This window comes from Musa acuminata, chromosome BXJ2-5 (assembly GCF_036884655.1).
Source record: "Musa acuminata AAA Group cultivar baxijiao chromosome BXJ2-5, Cavendish_Baxijiao_AAA, whole genome shotgun sequence".
NCBI lineage: Eukaryota > Viridiplantae > Streptophyta > Magnoliopsida > Zingiberales > Musaceae > Musa > Musa acuminata.
Window position 1 is genome coordinate 6,681,588 of NC_088342.1, and position 16,326 is coordinate 6,697,913.

Sequence of the window (16,326 nt, forward strand, 5' to 3'; positions counted from 1 at the left end):
TTGTCGTTGGTAAAACCGAATTAAAACGTAGGGATTGGGATAGTATGCGGCGCTTCTGCTCAATTTGTATCAGTAACCACGGCAGGAGTGACGAAAAAGGTGTCACTTTTTCCGGAGGGCGGCCACCTATCGAAGTCATTCGTCGTCTTCTCTCCGACTCCTTCCCTGTTCTCCTCCCGGCCCGAACCTCCGACTTTGCCGCAGCCCTCCACCAATTCGATTCCTTTCCTCCGCTCGGCAGACCTGGTCGGTAGCGGGTTATCATCCACCGGCTGATGGGTCCTCGCCGCCCGCCGCCGCCTGGTGCTGGGCAGGTCAGCCTGGACCACCGGCTTCGTCTGCACGCGGCCCCTGCGCGCGCCGCTACGCATCTCCGGCATCCTTTACCGATTCGACCCCATTCGGAAAGCCCTAGAATTTGCGGATCGATTCGGACGTTGCTCGCAAAAGAGACAGGGAGCAGACGCCCCGACGAGTAGGATCGACGGGTCCGATCTCGTCTTCGATGCGGAGAGACGCAGGGAGGGGGGCTTCAAAGGTTGGTTTGGGTTCTTGTAGCGACGACAGAGAGAATCTTACCCGAATCTATTTGACGGTGTTTAGGATTCTCTCCAATACAACCGAGAATCTTGACCCGATTCGATACGATACAATCCGACCCGTTTGACATGATGTTGCCAAGGGAGGAAAATAAAACAGCGGAGTTGGAGAGCAGTCGCGCGTGGAACGAGGAGGAGAACGATGGTTGTGGTGGATTGGGAAGCGGTGTACATGGTGTGCTCGCTCGAGTTCTGGAGGATGGCCGTGTGCTGGACCCTCTCCCTCCTCTACTCCCACCTCTACCTCCTCCTCGCCCCGCGCCTCTCCGCCCTCTTCCCCTCCCTCCTCGGACCGACGCCACCACGCTTCCCTCGCCGCCGCTTTGCACCCGGCCCTTCCTCCCCGATCCAGAGACCCCTCGGCGTCATCACCGGCGTAAGTGCACCGCCTGCACACCTAACTGGCTTCTCGGAAGGATAACGAAAACTTTCCGTTGTTTGCAGGCGAGTTCCGGCTTGGGCGCGGCCGCCGCAAGAGCCCTGGCAGCGGAAGGCTACCTTGTTATTCTTGGTAAGGACATATTAGAAATCTATTTTCTGAGCCATTTCCGCGAACATCTGATCCACATGTATTTTCTTTCTCGAAGGTACTATTTGACTTATTAGCACTTGGATTTTTGCACAAAATTGATTTGTCATGCTGTGTTAAAAATTTAATAAACCAAGATCTTACTATGACTGCAATTTTAGAGAGATGTGAAAGCACAAGCAAGTGTTCCAGATGGAAAATATGACTCAAGAACTTTGCTAAAGCGTAGAATGAATCAGTTTGTTTCTGCAGAGCTGAACAACCAATGGGGATCCTTGATGAAAGTGGCCTGAGTTCTATGCTTGGTTCACTGAAGGTGGACTGGAACCCAGAAGTGGTGTTCTGAAAGAACTTAAATTTGGCAAAAATAGATAAAGATAGTTCCAAAGTCATTTATAAGGACTGTTTCTACTTGACCAACTATGCTATGTGCTATTAGAGTTGTATTTAGGTGGAACTTTTTTTCTCTTATTTTAATGTACTTATTTCTTCCTTTAACTTTTAACCATGGATGTTTCATCCATCTTGTAGACTCATGCAATGCTTGACTATTATGTAGCTTGATGAGTTCCATATATTTGTATGAGTTGACTTGGACTTGAGTTTTTGACTGGCATAGATGGTTCTTTCGTAGCACATCCTGTGCCAATCTTGTCTAGGCTAATGATTCTTTTAGGCATATTATGGATAAATTTAACTGATATGTAAACTTTTTTTCATAGTAGATGTCATACCAATCTTGGGTAAACTGATGGTTCTTTTAAGTTTTAACCATAACTGTTCTTTTGTATGTCTGACTGCCAGCTGGGCGTAATCCTCAGACACTAACTAAGGTATGCATGATTGCTGGAGTAATATCGTCCACTTTTCATACCCTGTTTGCAACTTATGTTGGTTCTTCACTGACTGTTTCCCTGCCTCTTTGACAGACTATTCAAGAGATCAAGAAACACGACCAGAATGCCTGTGTGGAAGCATTTCAGGTTGACATATCATCCATTCATTCAATTATGAAGTTTGAGAGTTCAATAAAACAGTGGCTGGAGGAGTCTAATCTGCATCCCTCAATTCAACTTCTTATAAATAATGCTGGAATTTTGGCAAAATCCTCCAGAGTTACCGCCGATGGATTTGACCAGTAATCCCTCAGTTCCTTTTTACAAAGTCTTTTACTGTATTAGTTCCTGTGTTCTTATTGCCAGTTTTCTTCTCTTGTTATGTACTTCCTCCACTTTAGAAGTTCTTCTGATTTAGTAGAGTATGAAGGATTGATGCCTTCTTATGAACACTTGTGCATATTCTAATGTGCAAAACTTCATATATTTTGCCTTCTTGTGAGTACTTTCTCCATTATATAAGGCAGACTGTTATTCTTAATTGGATAGGTTAGGTAACGACAGAAACTCAGTGATGGAAACCACTAAATCACAAGAAACATAAGCTAAGAGCAACCTTATGAGAATAGTTGCTTTTATTAAGGATCCATGAACTTAAAACTATTGATCATAGAGATGATACATGATAAAATTGCTCACTAAATTCTTTGAATCTTTTATGATGTGGTCCCATATCTTGTGTCTCTAATAAGCTGAGCCAACAGTCATAAGCAACTAAGCATTGGAAGGCCCGTTTGTCACTCTTGAGATTATGAACTGTTTCCTTGACTACTGACAGTATTTCTGGGTATCAGGAATAAAGGTCTGTGTGCTAGTTGATAGAATGTGTGTTTCCTGTCCTATTTCTCTTCTTGTGAATCGGAAAACTTTTTTGAGATATTGAGCTGGAAAATATGCAACACATTGCTAAATATGCAACACATTGTCTGTTTCTTGATTTTTATATACAAATTACTGAATGTTTACTGACATGTAACAGGTCAAGCATTGTGACATTGGCAAATTATAATTGTATGTTTCAAGTTGTTGAAGAGATGTCCATTTCTAAACCAAGATATGTGTGGTTATGCTTCGTGTATCCTTGAAACAAGTAATAATGATTCTTAATCCAAATGCTCTCTAAAGATCATAGGTAATTTATCTTGTTTTATTTTATAATCATGTTCCATTTTAGTTTTTTAAGCAGAATAGCATTTCATATTTATTCTTATGAGAGTTGACGGTTTATCAATATTTTCATTTTTTACTTGCCATATTGTCTGGACAAATGTTTTCTTACTTAACATCTAAGATTGTTGTCTTGATTTGGTTTTTCTTTTTACAGGATGATGGAAACAAACTACCTTGGTGCATTCTTTCTGACCAATATTATGTTGCCACTGCTCAAGAATAGCCCTGTACCTTCCAGGATAGTTAACGTGACATCTTTTACTCATAGAAGTGGTGAGCGTAAATTAAAACCACTAAATATGCAATATTTCATTTCTTGGGAATTCTAAATTTTGAAGCTGACATCTTCCTGTTTAGTGAAACTGCATTGAACATTGCTTCCACATTACTATGTGTATCAAATACTAACCACTTTGTTCCCTTATTTTTGTTCTTAGTATCCCATGTTGACGTCAATATGGGAAACCTGGCCAGAGAAAATCTCCATTGCTTGTCTACTTTGGGCAAGTATCAGTTTGCTCAAACCTATGAGTACTCTAAATGTAAGTTCAGTAATAGAAAACATAGTGTCCACTTATATTTCATTGTTAATGATCAGTGATTTCATGCATGACAGTTTGTACTCTGCTATTCTCATATGAGCTTCATCGCCAACTTTATGTGATGGATCCAGCTTCAAATGTCTCTATCATGTATGTGACCATACTCAATAATGGCAAGACACAATCTTGCTTCTGTTTACTTATCTACATTTTATTTTGTTGGTACTAGAATTTTGTTTAAATATCATAAACCTTTTAATTAGGCTAAGTGCTGCCTATAAATAAATAGAAGTACATTATTCTATAATTGCTACCAACCATACAGTATCATGCGACGGTAACTAAATGCCATTTTTTTTAGTTGATTTTAAACATAAATTTATGGATTCCCAGGATAATCTTTTACTTGGTTGTCCTTATAAGAAGTCACCATTTGATGATGACCAGCTGAAATATCCAATAATTGCTTATCAAATGTACAATGCTGTTGTGGGTTGCAACAGAGAAAGGTCTTGAACCATTATCATATTCATTTTCACTGATTTAAAATGAAGAAGCCTTCAGATGCTGACTATTGATTTACTTTCTTATATTTTAGGGCCGCTGATCCTGGAGCAGTGGCAACGAACATAATGAGGGAACTTCCTCCATCCCTAAAAAGGCTGGCCTTTTTGGTTCTAGGATTCCTGCAGCTTCTGCAGTCTCCTGAAATTGGGGTTGACTCTATCATGGACGCAGCATTGGCACCGCCTGTAAGCTTCATTGATGTATCTGTCATGGATCATCTTTTTATTCAGAAGAAACTCGTATTTACCATTTGTTATGTATTTTGTTCTAGGAAGCATCAGGTAGATACTTCTTTGGGGCGAAGGGTAGGACAATTAAATCTTCTCCAGTTTCATATGATGCTAGACTTGCAGAGACACTGTGGCTAACTTCTTTCAAGCTGTTTGAAGAATGCAAAGCAAGAGTAGTAAATCAATGAAAGCTTAACTGACTCAGTCACATTAACTGATTGGTAATGAGAGAAGAATGCTTTTTTGTGCTGTTGTATGTCCTACGATCTGTATGTTCTGTTTCCTATTTGTGGACGGATGTCCTGGTTGAAACTTCTTTTTCTATATGAAGAGTAGCCAAAAGAGATTTTAACAAAAGAGAGTTCTATAAAGCTTACTAATTTCTATTGGTGCAGCCAAGATTTACATTGTTTACTTTGCTCTGGCTAGTATTTATGGTCAAGTCCTATAAGTTTTTAAGTCAAGATTTATGTACTATTTCTCGACTATGGTTAGTTGCTAATTTAACTGTATTATGAGCTTCATCAAGAATTAGGTCAAATAGCTTTATTTTTTGTCGGCCCATGAGTACAAGACAAGCTTACTTTGGATTGACACGTTGCTTCTGTCCATTGTTTCAGATGCCACTGAAGGTGATTATGCCTGTGGAGATGGCAGCACAGCAATACAGTGGGAGTGTAAAAGCTATTTATTCTGGAGCAAAGATCAGCCTGAGTTACTTGTGTTTTCATGAGAGAGTGCTTTCAACCACAGACACTTTTTCTCTATAGCTTGCCTGCCTTGATTTCTTCAGTTATCTTGTTTGTACTTTGAGAAATGCCACTTTGTTTCACCTCAACAATTACCATGTGAATAGAGCCTGCTTCATTCAAGAAATTTTGAACTCACTAGTGTCCTCCTGTTTTAGTTAACAGTGAATAACTCTTGAAAGATGTTCAAATTCTACTTATATGTGAAGAATCAGCTGTTATGAGTGTTTGCTGGCTGCTGAGTTCCTACATTGGCTTGTGTTGCCTTGAAAGATTAAATGTGACATGTTTGAAAGATTAAATGGTCCCAAGTGATGCTTGCTATTGACTATCACCTAAATCTTATATGGTTAATGGTCATATGTGGATTTCTGAAGGATGTCTTGGGAGATTTCAATCACAGGAACCTCCACACAGGATACAGAGAGAGTCACTGCAATCATCTTTCAGTGTGATTTCTTGAAAACAGTTCCCTCTTTCTATTGCACAATTTATAGGACTTGCATTGATGCCACGCAGATAAAATTTCTTTACATTAAAGAATATGTATGCTTGTTGTCCAGACCAATAGCCTCCAGAAGCATATAAACCAAAGCTTCCTCTCCAATGACTTCCACTAAGAAATAGCAGAATCAAAAGTGCGATAAATGTTTACTCTGCACATAGCTTTCCAAATCTTGTCTTGAGCAAACCTATCCCATAGCTCAGTTTCGCCATCCTGCATGACTGCTTCTTTATCAGCCTGTACATCGAAGGCCTCTCCTCCGGCACAAACCCGAAATCATCGCAGTACTCCTGCATGCCTGCAACCATAAATTGCCACACAAAGGCTCCTGCACCTGATCTGCCCTTCCGTGCAGATCTGTAGACGATGTTGAAGATGGACTTGTAGAACACATCTCTGTGGGAGTGATCAAAACCTTTGGTCTTATCGGAGAGGCCGAATTCAGTGAACAAGACAGGTTTCTTGAGTTCTTTGTCCCCGTCTTCGATGTGAGATGTCAACCATCTCGAGATGTACTTCATTTTCTGATCCAGTCCTGCACCTACTTCCCTACAGAAGAACATTGTATATGGACTGGTGCATGAATTAATTGTCATGAGACAAGAAACTAACACATGTAGATAGTAGTTGGTTCCTACCATTGATCGGGGTAGATATGAACAGAAGCAAAGTCTATTTCTGGTACTCTGGAGTTTCGGACGAAATCAGACCCCACCGTGCTAAACCATTGTCCAGGGTTCACATTCAGCTTCTCTGGTGGACTTGTGGAACCATAAAACCCCTCGAGTCCTATAGTCAAGAGATGATTTTTGTCGATTGATTTCACATATGCTGCCATTTCTTCGATCCACTTCTGCAGAATTCAAAAAGAACAAAACCAGCGGAATTCCAAATTCATTCACATCATGGCTGTAGCTTTTGCTGATTCAGTACAAGAACATACTTCACAACCCAATCATCTTGCATAAAATTCTAGCAATTTGATGGCACGACTCATTATTTCCTACTACAAAATTTTCATTTTTTTGTTTGTTCGGTTTCTTATCATTTCTGCAAACTTTGCAATGGTTCAAATCGCTAAATAACTGAATGTGTTCTAAAAACATAATCGGTAAGGTCATAGGAAAATTTTGGGCTTCCAACACCTAACCCATGATCAAGACTGCAGGATCTGGTACTGAATGCTGCACAAAGAGATGACCGTAAGAGTATATAAAAAATTCCATTCAATCGTCTCATCCTTGTTTTGCAACTTGCAAATAGCTTATATCAAAACTTGAATGGTAACAAGAAGATATATGCCAAGGTATCCCTATCCTCTCTTGTTCTCACACATTTAATATGTTTTATTAAGTAGACATAATCTTAATTACTTTGATTTCTAATTTGCCAATAAATCTGGTCTTTCAATTGATAAGAATAATGAAAAAGCTGAGGTGTATAGCACTAGAAATGCTTTCTAAAGCAACTTGCTAGTTTCAATCTAAAACACATTTGGGACATCTATTTCTGCATTATCTAATTATAGGCTTCAGCAAACCAGGAAACTAGTCTTGAATTCAGACCACTTCATTCATTTACGGGATATAGTGAAGCCCAATTTAAGAGATGATGGTCAGAAATGTTTCTTTCATTTGCATGTGCTACTAGCAGCTTTTCTCGGATCCTGTACTATGTTACCAAGCAGACTACTATGAGCTCTAGCTACCAGGGTAGATGATGAAAGTGACATGCAAAACATGAAATCACATCACATTTCTAGTCATTAGACCTCCGAGAAATTTCAAGAGAAGCTACTGGTCTTGGACATGATTAATGCATATTAGACCTCTCTTTTTAGCCCTTGTTATCTTTCTTTGTATCAGCGGGACAAGGAGATAATTAACTTAGCAGGAGTAGTGTTCTTATTATAGGAGAAGAATATGACGATCACTAAGTTTATTCTTTGATTCTGAAGGTTCTCTGTTGTTATCATCCACAGTAAACTACTTTTCCTGGAATCGCACTGGTTCCTCACAACGAATTGTAATGTGAAGAAGAGACTTACTTGGAGAGTGTCACCAGACACATCAGACATACATCGTGGTTCGTTCATGAGTTCCCAAGCAAAAATTGTGGGATCATCTTTATACTGAATCCCATTCAAGTGGTTCTTCCTTGTCAATATAGTCTGAAAAAAGAACACAATTAAGTTGAGGAAATAGATCAGATCCATCTCATGTACCAGCAGAGTATACATCTTAATCACCAAAAGTGCATGATGTTCTAATTGAGTGTATGCTACTGGAATGCTAAATCACTTAGAAAAATTATTCCTCCGATTTCGCTTACATATAACTATGTGAATTGAGGTGAATTTCAAAGAACCATCATGTATTAATTATCAGTTCCTGAACATTTTAAGGAATAATATAGAGATGGAATTTACCTCTCCACAAAAAAGAAAAAAGAAACTTTTGGCAACAAAGACATGTCACCTTTAGGTAAGTCTTGAAATAACTGCGGATCGATGGATCAAAAAAGAAGGAATCATTTGAGGAACTCAATCCAATTCCTTCTTCCCATGCCCATTTGACATACTGAGTCTTTCCTCCATAAGCCTCCAGATTGTTAGCCAAGCTGAGCAGCAGCCGAATGCCATGTCTTTTTGCTTCCACGATGACCCAATCGAGTGCCTGCAACTCAAGTTATCACTGCATATGACTGAACTTAAACAAAGTAGAATTAGATGCAAGAACAGATAGAACGAAATTTCCATCTTTTTCGAAGATGATCAACTAATAGAAGTCATTTTTCTGTTTCTTCCATTTTTGGCTGAAGAACTGGGCATGTCAAAGCCTACCATTCATCTGATCATGTTTTAGTGAATGCACAAAACCAGAGGAAACACATCAAATAGAAGTGAGATGAAACAAAGAAACAACAGCTTTTGCAAAGCTCATCAATCCTTGCACAAGTTTGGGAAGTATGACAAGGCCAGCCCTGCCAAGTAGTAGAGCTCAAGGAAGGAAGAAGAAATCATTCTAGAGAACCAAAGGAATATGAACATGCAGATGTACCAAAGAAAAGGAGAAATCCAGATTTGTGGACCTCTCAAGAACCTTCACCATCAAATGTTGGATGAACATTGATACCTTGAAGACACGTTCGTCAAAATGCCCGAGAGACACTTGTAGAGCATTGTAGGCGCCATCATTGAATGCCCAAGTCCTGCAAACTGTGAGCCCCATCTTAGCACCAGCTTGCAGCATCGCCCTCACCCTCGGCCTGCTAACCTCCTCCACGGCTTGATCCATCAGCCAGTACGAGTTCCAACCATTCACATAGAACGCCTTCCCATCCACAGTGAACCGAGTCCCATTCCTTCCCACAAAGCTCGTCTCAGGCCCTCTCACATGGGTGCCAATGTCCCATGCCAGGTCCCCAAAGGACATGTATATGAAGGCAGCACAAGATGCAAGGCCAAGAATAGGGTAGAAGACTCCATTGGTTGCCAGCATTTTGTTGAAAGCTGGAAACCCAAGTCCCCAACACCAGCTTCAGACCAGGGCAGCAATTCCTCTCAGAAACTGAGATGTGTAAACGGAGATGTGGGAATCCTGCTCAGATCAAAGGAACCCAAAAGAAGAGGAAAGGAATGCTTAGCTCAATTCTTAGGCAACTATATGACAAAATCCCTCTTGCCTCTTCCAACTTTATCAAAAGGTCTGCCACCAAATACAGACATCAAACCAAGGAAGAAGAAGAGAAAAAGAATTGCGCTACACGGATCGCATACAAACCAGTGTCTCCACTATGAACCCCAGGTGGACCCAATGAAAGAATACTCTGGTCTCTTACCTGACAGTACTCACATGTGACTTCCTTTTCAAGAACACATAGTGGCCACTGATGCCACACGCACTGCAGCAAGATGAAGGCTTGAGATTGTATTGGGATTCGAAAAGAAACAAGATTGTCCGTGAAAAGCGAAATCCAACTGTTACCTGTCATTCCGGAGAGGGAAGGGAGTGTGTTGTGATGTTGTCATCAGCTTCTCTTAGCTCACCAGCTACCTGACCTTCTCTCACAGTATCATGTCAAGGAGAACCCACTAGTTAGATGCATTGTGCATGTCATTCATATGATTTTTATTCCAAATCTACAAATCTGGAGCAGATAAAACCGATTGGATTCACTCATCTATTTGCGTGTGCTGTACAACAAGCATTCTGCAACTGAGGTAATTGTGTGTGCTTCCAGCCTGCCTGCTCCCTGTCTTTGTGAAGTTGAGAAGATCTTATCTTACACTGTAAAAAAGAGACACCACAATATTTGTTTGAAGGACCTTTGCAATAGAGACTTAATATGAACACTGTAGATGGTCATAGATCTGATCTCTCTCTCTGGTTATAATTTGATGAAATCATCATTGTCGTATCAAATAAGGTTGTCTGTTGACCTTTTAGGTGTTAGGTTGTCTTCTGTCTCATCTTTACATGCTCTGATACCTACTCTGCCCATCATGTGATATCTTAATCAGGTCATACACTAATAAGTCAATTGTGACTTCTGCTGCAGGTTTTCAGCAATTTGTGGGTGCAACTTGAAGAGCCTGCTACTGTGGAGACATCATTGAAAGAAAACATGGTCCTTTGTTGTGTTCCCACCATTGTTTGGAGTAGGATCATGATTGCCATGAAACTCAAAGTTTCATCTGCTCATCTGAGCCGAAAACAGCATCTGCTGCTTCACTTGTAAACTACTCAATGCTCACTGCATCACTTTTCCAGTCTAAAAGACTGGTTGGCTTGCACAAATCATAGCCAGGAAAGATTCTTGTCTGCAGTCACCTACCAAGCTCATTGTAGAACAAGCCAAGAACAGTGTGCTACATCAGCTTCCTTAGACTTCAAATTGAGGCAAATAAAATTGCAATCTGGACCCAAAACAATGTACCAGTCCATTGGAGGAGCTAAAAAGCTATTTAGTGGACCAAATCACCCTTGAAAATGGCACAGCTCCAAGCTAAGTTTGAAGCTAGAATATGTCACAGCATACATCTCCAACAAAGATAGCATTAGAGATATAAATATCAGTTCCAAACAGGTTAACTTCAGATAAAGAAATTGAAGACTTCATATGAACATGCTACATGGAGGCAGACAACAGTCTTCCACCTTGCAAAGGCCTACTATCTGAATCATGAGAACCATATTTGGTGGCAGATAACTTTCTATGCTTGCAACACAGTGACCCAAAATAACTGAGTCCACATGAATATAAATCAAGTGGGTCAACTCAAATTTGGATGGCCAATTCCTGGGTAATAAATTTCCCTGAGATTGTGAACTCAACAAGACAGACACTAGTGAAATACTCCTAGCAATTCCACCTTCCAAGCACATCAGTTGCAGTTCTATGAACTTGAGCAAAATGCTCTGCTGATGAATCGATGGGAGTCCTAACAAATGGGAAAACATCATCTGCTGTCTCATGCCACAGCCGGATGTGTTAAGAGTTCTTCAGAGCTATAATACGCTGGTGAAATTGCTGTTGCAAAAATCACAAATCTCTCATTAGCTATTCAGTACAGAAGATGAAAGCTGAAGGCTACAAGCCGCAATGCGTAGAACAGACAAGTGATAACTATAAGCTAAATCATTAATTGATTTCTGATCTCCTCTCTCGGAAAATGACTGTTCTTATGATCACCCAAAGAACTACCATCAGTGCAAATGCTATGGATTAATGGTCGCACAGCACAAACACCTCGCAGCTGTTGTTTGGAGGCAGAAAAGTAGCCATGGAAATCGGTCTTCCCTTTAGCAACTATGTTATATTAATTGCATATCTCAAATGGAGTAGATATTATCCACCAAAGCCAAAGATGTGAGGCCTTCTTTACTACATATGTTTCATAGGCAAAAGAATGACAGAGTGTGATTTATGACTGACAGCATTACCAACATCATGAAAACATCAAACATCAGATAAGAAAACAGCGTAATTGAAATCAAGCAAGCAACAGCTTGCCATGAAGAACTCAGCTCCAGTTTCTTCTGCTACAGGAAGTGTTCCTTACGTCTCCATGTGGATACGTATGCGCGTATAGTTAGTGCATATCCCTGGCACACCTGGTGATGGTGCTGCAGCCTCGGCGGTAAGGATTCGCCCGCTTTTGCCGTTGGCAGTTGTAGTAGGACTGCCCTCGCCGGTTGCACGGCACCCGGTTCTTGCTGAGCGCGCCGTAGCTTATGAACCTCGCCCCGGAGCGCGCGAGGCTGCGCCGGGTGGACTCCGACTCCATCGCCATCTCCTCCTCCTCGTCGACGCAGTCTCCGACCCGTCCGTCGCAGACTGGCGACGCCCGAAGCCCGCCATCTCCACTCGCGAACGGAGCGACGCTCCATTCGTTGACGCCGTAGGTGGCTTCTCCGGCCGAGGCCGCCTCGGCCAGGAGAAGTGCTGCCAAGAGGATGGGTACGAAGGCAAGTCGGAGAGCCATCTTGAGAAAGCGCGCAACAGGAAGGGAAGAACCGGACTGTGTTGAGTTCTCTGTACGTGGCTGTGCTGCAGAGAGACGAGGAGAGGGTGGATGGTGTTGTTTGCAGAGGAAGGGGGGTCTTAAAGGGAATGGCGTTGCGCAATGTACGCGCATGGGAAGGTGTTTGATCGTATTTAGAGGAGGAAGCCCGCTTCTTCCTCCTGCTGTGATTTGGAAGGCAGGTGCTATTCAAGGGAGAGAGAGAGAGCGTTGACCATTAGACACCTGATGATCTACGTTGACCACCACAACACGCAGGCCGGGTCTGGGTCGGGCCCTGGCACGTGCTTTTTCACCATCAAAGTTTTACTCGCAGAATCACCTGCGTGGTAATCCAATTATCACCAATCATATGTCAGGTAGCAAGGCGGGTACATACAAAAGTACTCAGGGTTCGCGTCGGGTTCAGCGGCGAAAACCGGGTTCGACCATTGCGCACCCGATTAAAGCGCGGGAATGAGTAAAGAACACCAAAGCCCTAAACACTAACGATTCGGCTACCGACGCCCGTCGCCCTCTCGCTACGAACCCGAGCTTGGAAGCGCTCCCCATGGAGATCAATTCAGGGAGGCTGCCCTTTGATTTGCCCTTCCACCCTGCCTCCCCTCTCGTGGCGGACGGCGGTCTTCACCTGTTAGTTCCGATCCTGGCCACGATTCTAACTTTGTCATGTGGACGAAGCTATCACCTAATATCTTTCGAAACCCGCGCTGACAGGTACCGCTACGCCGCCGAATCGCAGCCTCAAAGGTGCGGTGGTTTAGTTTCTTCACTGATTTTGATGCGTCGGGTTTGCATGATTTAAAGATCGTGTTCTGAATCCGCTAGTTCGTAGCTTGTTTTCTTCATCTCGTTCTGGTTTATGCGTTAAAGATATAATTTTGATCCTCTGCATTGCAAATAAAGGGATGCAATTAATCGCCTTGTCAACTTAACGGAGACAACCATTGCATCTGGCGATGATAAAGGATACATAAAGGGTCCATCTTCTTCCTCTTCTTGTCATTGTACTAGTTGTTAACTATTGAATATTCAGTTGTAGCACCTTACCATATATTCCAGATGGTTGATGTTATATTTCATCTGTGGTACTAGCAAACTTTGTAATTGTATTCGAGTACTTGTTATCATTTACTTACTTGAGATTATATCTGTATGTACATTATGTAAATGCTAGTGAAGTTGCAAAATACTCTGTTCTAGTTCTTAACATTATACAGATGATTTTCTTCAGAAATTGCTTTTCCTGGTTTTTTTTTTTTGGTGCTTTTTGTGTTCACTTTCTTTAAAATTGATATACAACTTTTTATGAATTATTTGGTGACAAGCATGATCTCTGGCATGTTGGTTTCTCAGACGGGCTTTTTCTTATTTCTTCTCTCTAAAATTTGCAGGTTTGGGATATCCGGAAAGGTGATTGTTGCAATACATTTCATGCCCATGAAGATTATGTCTCAGACGTTTCTTTTGTCTCTGATACCATGCAACTTTTGGGAACAAGGCAAATAATGCATTTTCTGGATAGTTCATTAATCTTCTTTATTTTTTATTCCTTTCCTTCGGTTATTTTATTGAATCCTTGGCTGGTCATCTAAGTTTTATGTGCATAGATATGTTGAGTTCTGATTATCATATAGTTTATTTAAGTATTTTTTGTGTTCCATCATACATTAGAGTGGATTCTAGAGAAATATAATATTAGACAAAGGCTGATTAGAGACAATAGTTATCTTATTTATTCTATCTTTTTTCTCTTGTCTCTTTCTTACTCTCCCTTGGAGGTTACTACCTTCCCTTGAAGAGAAAGGAATGCTCAGTTGGAAGCAATTCATCTTATCATAGTTATTGTTTTTCTTTGTGTAGTTATAGTTTTTTTAATTAAAGTGTCCCCTTTCTTTCTCTTGACATCCAAGGTAGGTCAAAGTAGATTCAATTTCCTATGTTCTGATATTGATCTAGTGGTTGAGTATCTGAAAGAAGAATTTTGGCATCTTTCCTTGACAGCTGATGAATCATAGATAACCTGAAATGGACTTTTAGCTTGGGCAACAGTGTAGTTAGGAAACCTTCTGACTAAGCCTCAATTCTTTTAAATGCTTCTGACTAGTAAAGTTAAATATGATACAATATGAGCAAATGTGGACAGTGGAAGGCACAAGAATGTGCAAAATTTCAAACATAAGCATTGGACTGGGATCCTTTGGAGAATTAGGAGATCATGATTGGCTGTTGAATGTAGGATTGAAAGTGGAGATATGGTTCTTTTGATAGGCAAAAAAAATAAAAACATGGAGAAATCAGGGGAAATTTTTTTTCTCCTTATCTAGTTCTAGTGACTGCTGGAAACATGCTAGTGAGAAACCATTGCCAGCCTGCTAGGCCTGATTTTCTCTTGCCTTTTCTTTCTCCTTGTTTCCTCCTTTTTCTAACCATGTTCTCTGCATTGCCATCTTCTGCTTAGAGGACTGGTTGATCTTTAAAGATTAGGGGGTGAGATGGGAACCTCAGATAGGTAGTTCTGGTTGTAGGTTTCCAAGTATTCATGTTATCATGTCATGCTTCCAGAAACGGAATTCTTATTCCAGCTGAAATTTATGTCATGGTTACCTATGTTTTTTTTTTTTCCTTTGCAAAGGATAAGTGATAAATATGAGATTCGATCCTAAGATCTTACGACATACTGTCAGAATCTTTACCAGTTAAGTTAGTTACCATCTTCGTTTTTTATAATCAGTCTTAGAAAATTGAGATCACTGTTAGTTTTTTTCACATCTTTGTTGCAACTTTATGAAATGTTATCTTGAGATCTCATCTAATTTGACCAAAACAGAATCTTTCTTTATACTTTTTTTTTTACTCCTCCAGGTTTTATGTATGTTCTGTTCATGAATGCTCGACATGTTATATGTAAATATTACAATTTGAAGCTTATGATTTTTCAAGGGGAAAATTGTCTTCCTGAGGTGTTTGTTCATTTAAGGCCCATGAAATATATATATATATATTGCAGCGGCGTTGCCACTCTATCAGTCTGCAGTCTTAAAAAAAATAAGGCATTTGTTGATTTTTGTACAATTTAAATGTTCAGGATATTCTGTGTTTTCATTAGGATATACATAACTGTTGGGTTGTTATTTTTCTTTTGATCTGGATTATGTTTTTATTAGGTTGGTAAGCATTCTACCAAATAGGATAATTAAACCACTTGCAGAGCATTCAGAATACCCAATCGAGCTCATTGGTAATGCCTTGTACTATTATTGCTCGTATCTTTTGATCTTTGTAAACCTTTGTTTAGGTTGTTTAAATTTTTACTATGCTGATCAATTCATCATGTTTCCTTTGCAGCTTTCTCTAATGATAGAAAATTTCTTGGCAGTATTTCACATGATCAAATGTTCAAGGTGAGGTCATCACACAGCATTTAACACTATCGACATCAAGTGCAGCGGACTCGTAGTCTGTGGCAAGACTCCAGTTAGCATTTAAGTCCTTTTGCTCTGAACATCCAAAAGACGCATTTTAGCACAAAAGGAGATTTTTCTTTTGTTTTTAATCCATTTGTTGCTCCAATCCATTATTCTTGTCCAAGAGGGTGTAATTTATGTGAAACAGCACAGCACAACATTGTCATATGCCCAATGCCTGCCTGAAGGCATATGTTCTAATGACAGTATGCCAGTATTTGTCTCAAATGTTCGAATGACGACGAGAATCTTTGGAGGATGAACACTCGTGAGTGAACACGAGGCTATCGAATGTTTCATCCTCTTACCGTCCATGTTACTGGCAGCCTATTCAATCATTGGGTAAAACATAGAAAGAGCATATGCAGTGCAAAAGCATGCCTAATAACCATTACAGTCGATCAGGAATGATCAATACATCTCACATCGGCCAACAACAAAAAATTCAATCAGCAAATGAGGTGATTATAAGTGTATATTATATATGTGTGTGTGTGTGTGTGTGTGAGAGAGAGAGAGAGAGAGAGAGAGAGAGATGGGTGCCTA

The 16,326-nt window shown here is 40.5% G+C and overlaps 3 protein-coding genes and 1 long non-coding RNA gene across 8 annotated transcripts; 2 read left to right on the forward strand and 2 right to left on the reverse strand.

Moving 5' to 3' along the window:
* The first annotated feature begins 32 nt into the window (after nt 1-32).
* Nucleotides 33-5,507, forward strand: LOC135612274 (uncharacterized). 2 transcript variants are annotated; one of them, XM_065108365.1, is made up of 10 exons: nt 33-975; nt 1,044-1,110; nt 1,933-1,961; nt 2,058-2,266; nt 3,349-3,467; nt 3,632-3,736; nt 3,811-3,886; nt 4,335-4,488; nt 4,575-4,754; nt 5,154-5,507. In XM_065108365.1, the coding sequence occupies exons 1-9, from the start codon at nt 742-744 to the stop codon at nt 4,719-4,721; spliced, it is 1,140 nt and encodes a 379-aa protein (XP_064964437.1). In that variant the 5' UTR covers nt 33-741; the 3' UTR covers nt 4,722-4,754; nt 5,154-5,507. The 2 variants fall into 2 exon arrangements, with proteins under 2 accessions (XP_064964437.1, XP_064964436.1); XM_065108364.1 differs by lacking the exon at nt 4,575-4,754 and having other exon boundaries at nt 63-975.
* A 280-nt stretch (nt 5,508-5,787) lies between these two features.
* Nucleotides 5,788-9,527, reverse strand: LOC135586441 (mannan endo-1,4-beta-mannosidase 2-like). Its single transcript, XM_065108366.1, has 5 exons — nt 8,922-9,527; nt 8,265-8,462; nt 7,835-7,957; nt 6,426-6,640; nt 5,788-6,336 (listed from the first exon to the last, which is right to left on the reverse strand). Exons 1-5 carry the CDS (start codon nt 9,285-9,287, stop codon nt 5,934-5,936), a joined length of 1,305 nt encoding a protein of 434 aa, XP_064964438.1. The 5' UTR covers nt 9,288-9,527; the 3' UTR covers nt 5,788-5,933.
* A 2,354-nt stretch (nt 9,528-11,881) lies between these two features.
* Nucleotides 11,882-12,274, reverse strand: LOC103984829 (rapid alkalinization factor-like). The gene has a single exon (XM_009402388.3). The coding sequence runs from the start codon at nt 12,272-12,274 to the stop codon at nt 11,882-11,884; it is 393 nt and encodes a 130-aa protein (XP_009400663.3).
* A 495-nt stretch (nt 12,275-12,769) lies between these two features.
* LOC103984733 (uncharacterized) lies at nt 12,770-16,008 on the forward strand. Of its 4 annotated transcripts, XR_010486867.1 has the most exons (5): nt 12,770-12,946; nt 13,031-13,063; nt 13,708-13,814; nt 15,481-15,554; nt 15,662-16,008. It is a non-coding gene; the product is annotated as an uncharacterized LOC103984733 (long non-coding RNA). The 4 variants fall into 4 exon arrangements; XR_001977838.2 differs by having other exon boundaries at nt 12,778-13,063; nt 13,708-13,726; XR_010486869.1 differs by lacking the exon at nt 13,031-13,063 and having other exon boundaries at nt 12,778-13,030.
* The last annotated feature ends 318 nt before the right edge of the window (nt 16,009-16,326 follow it).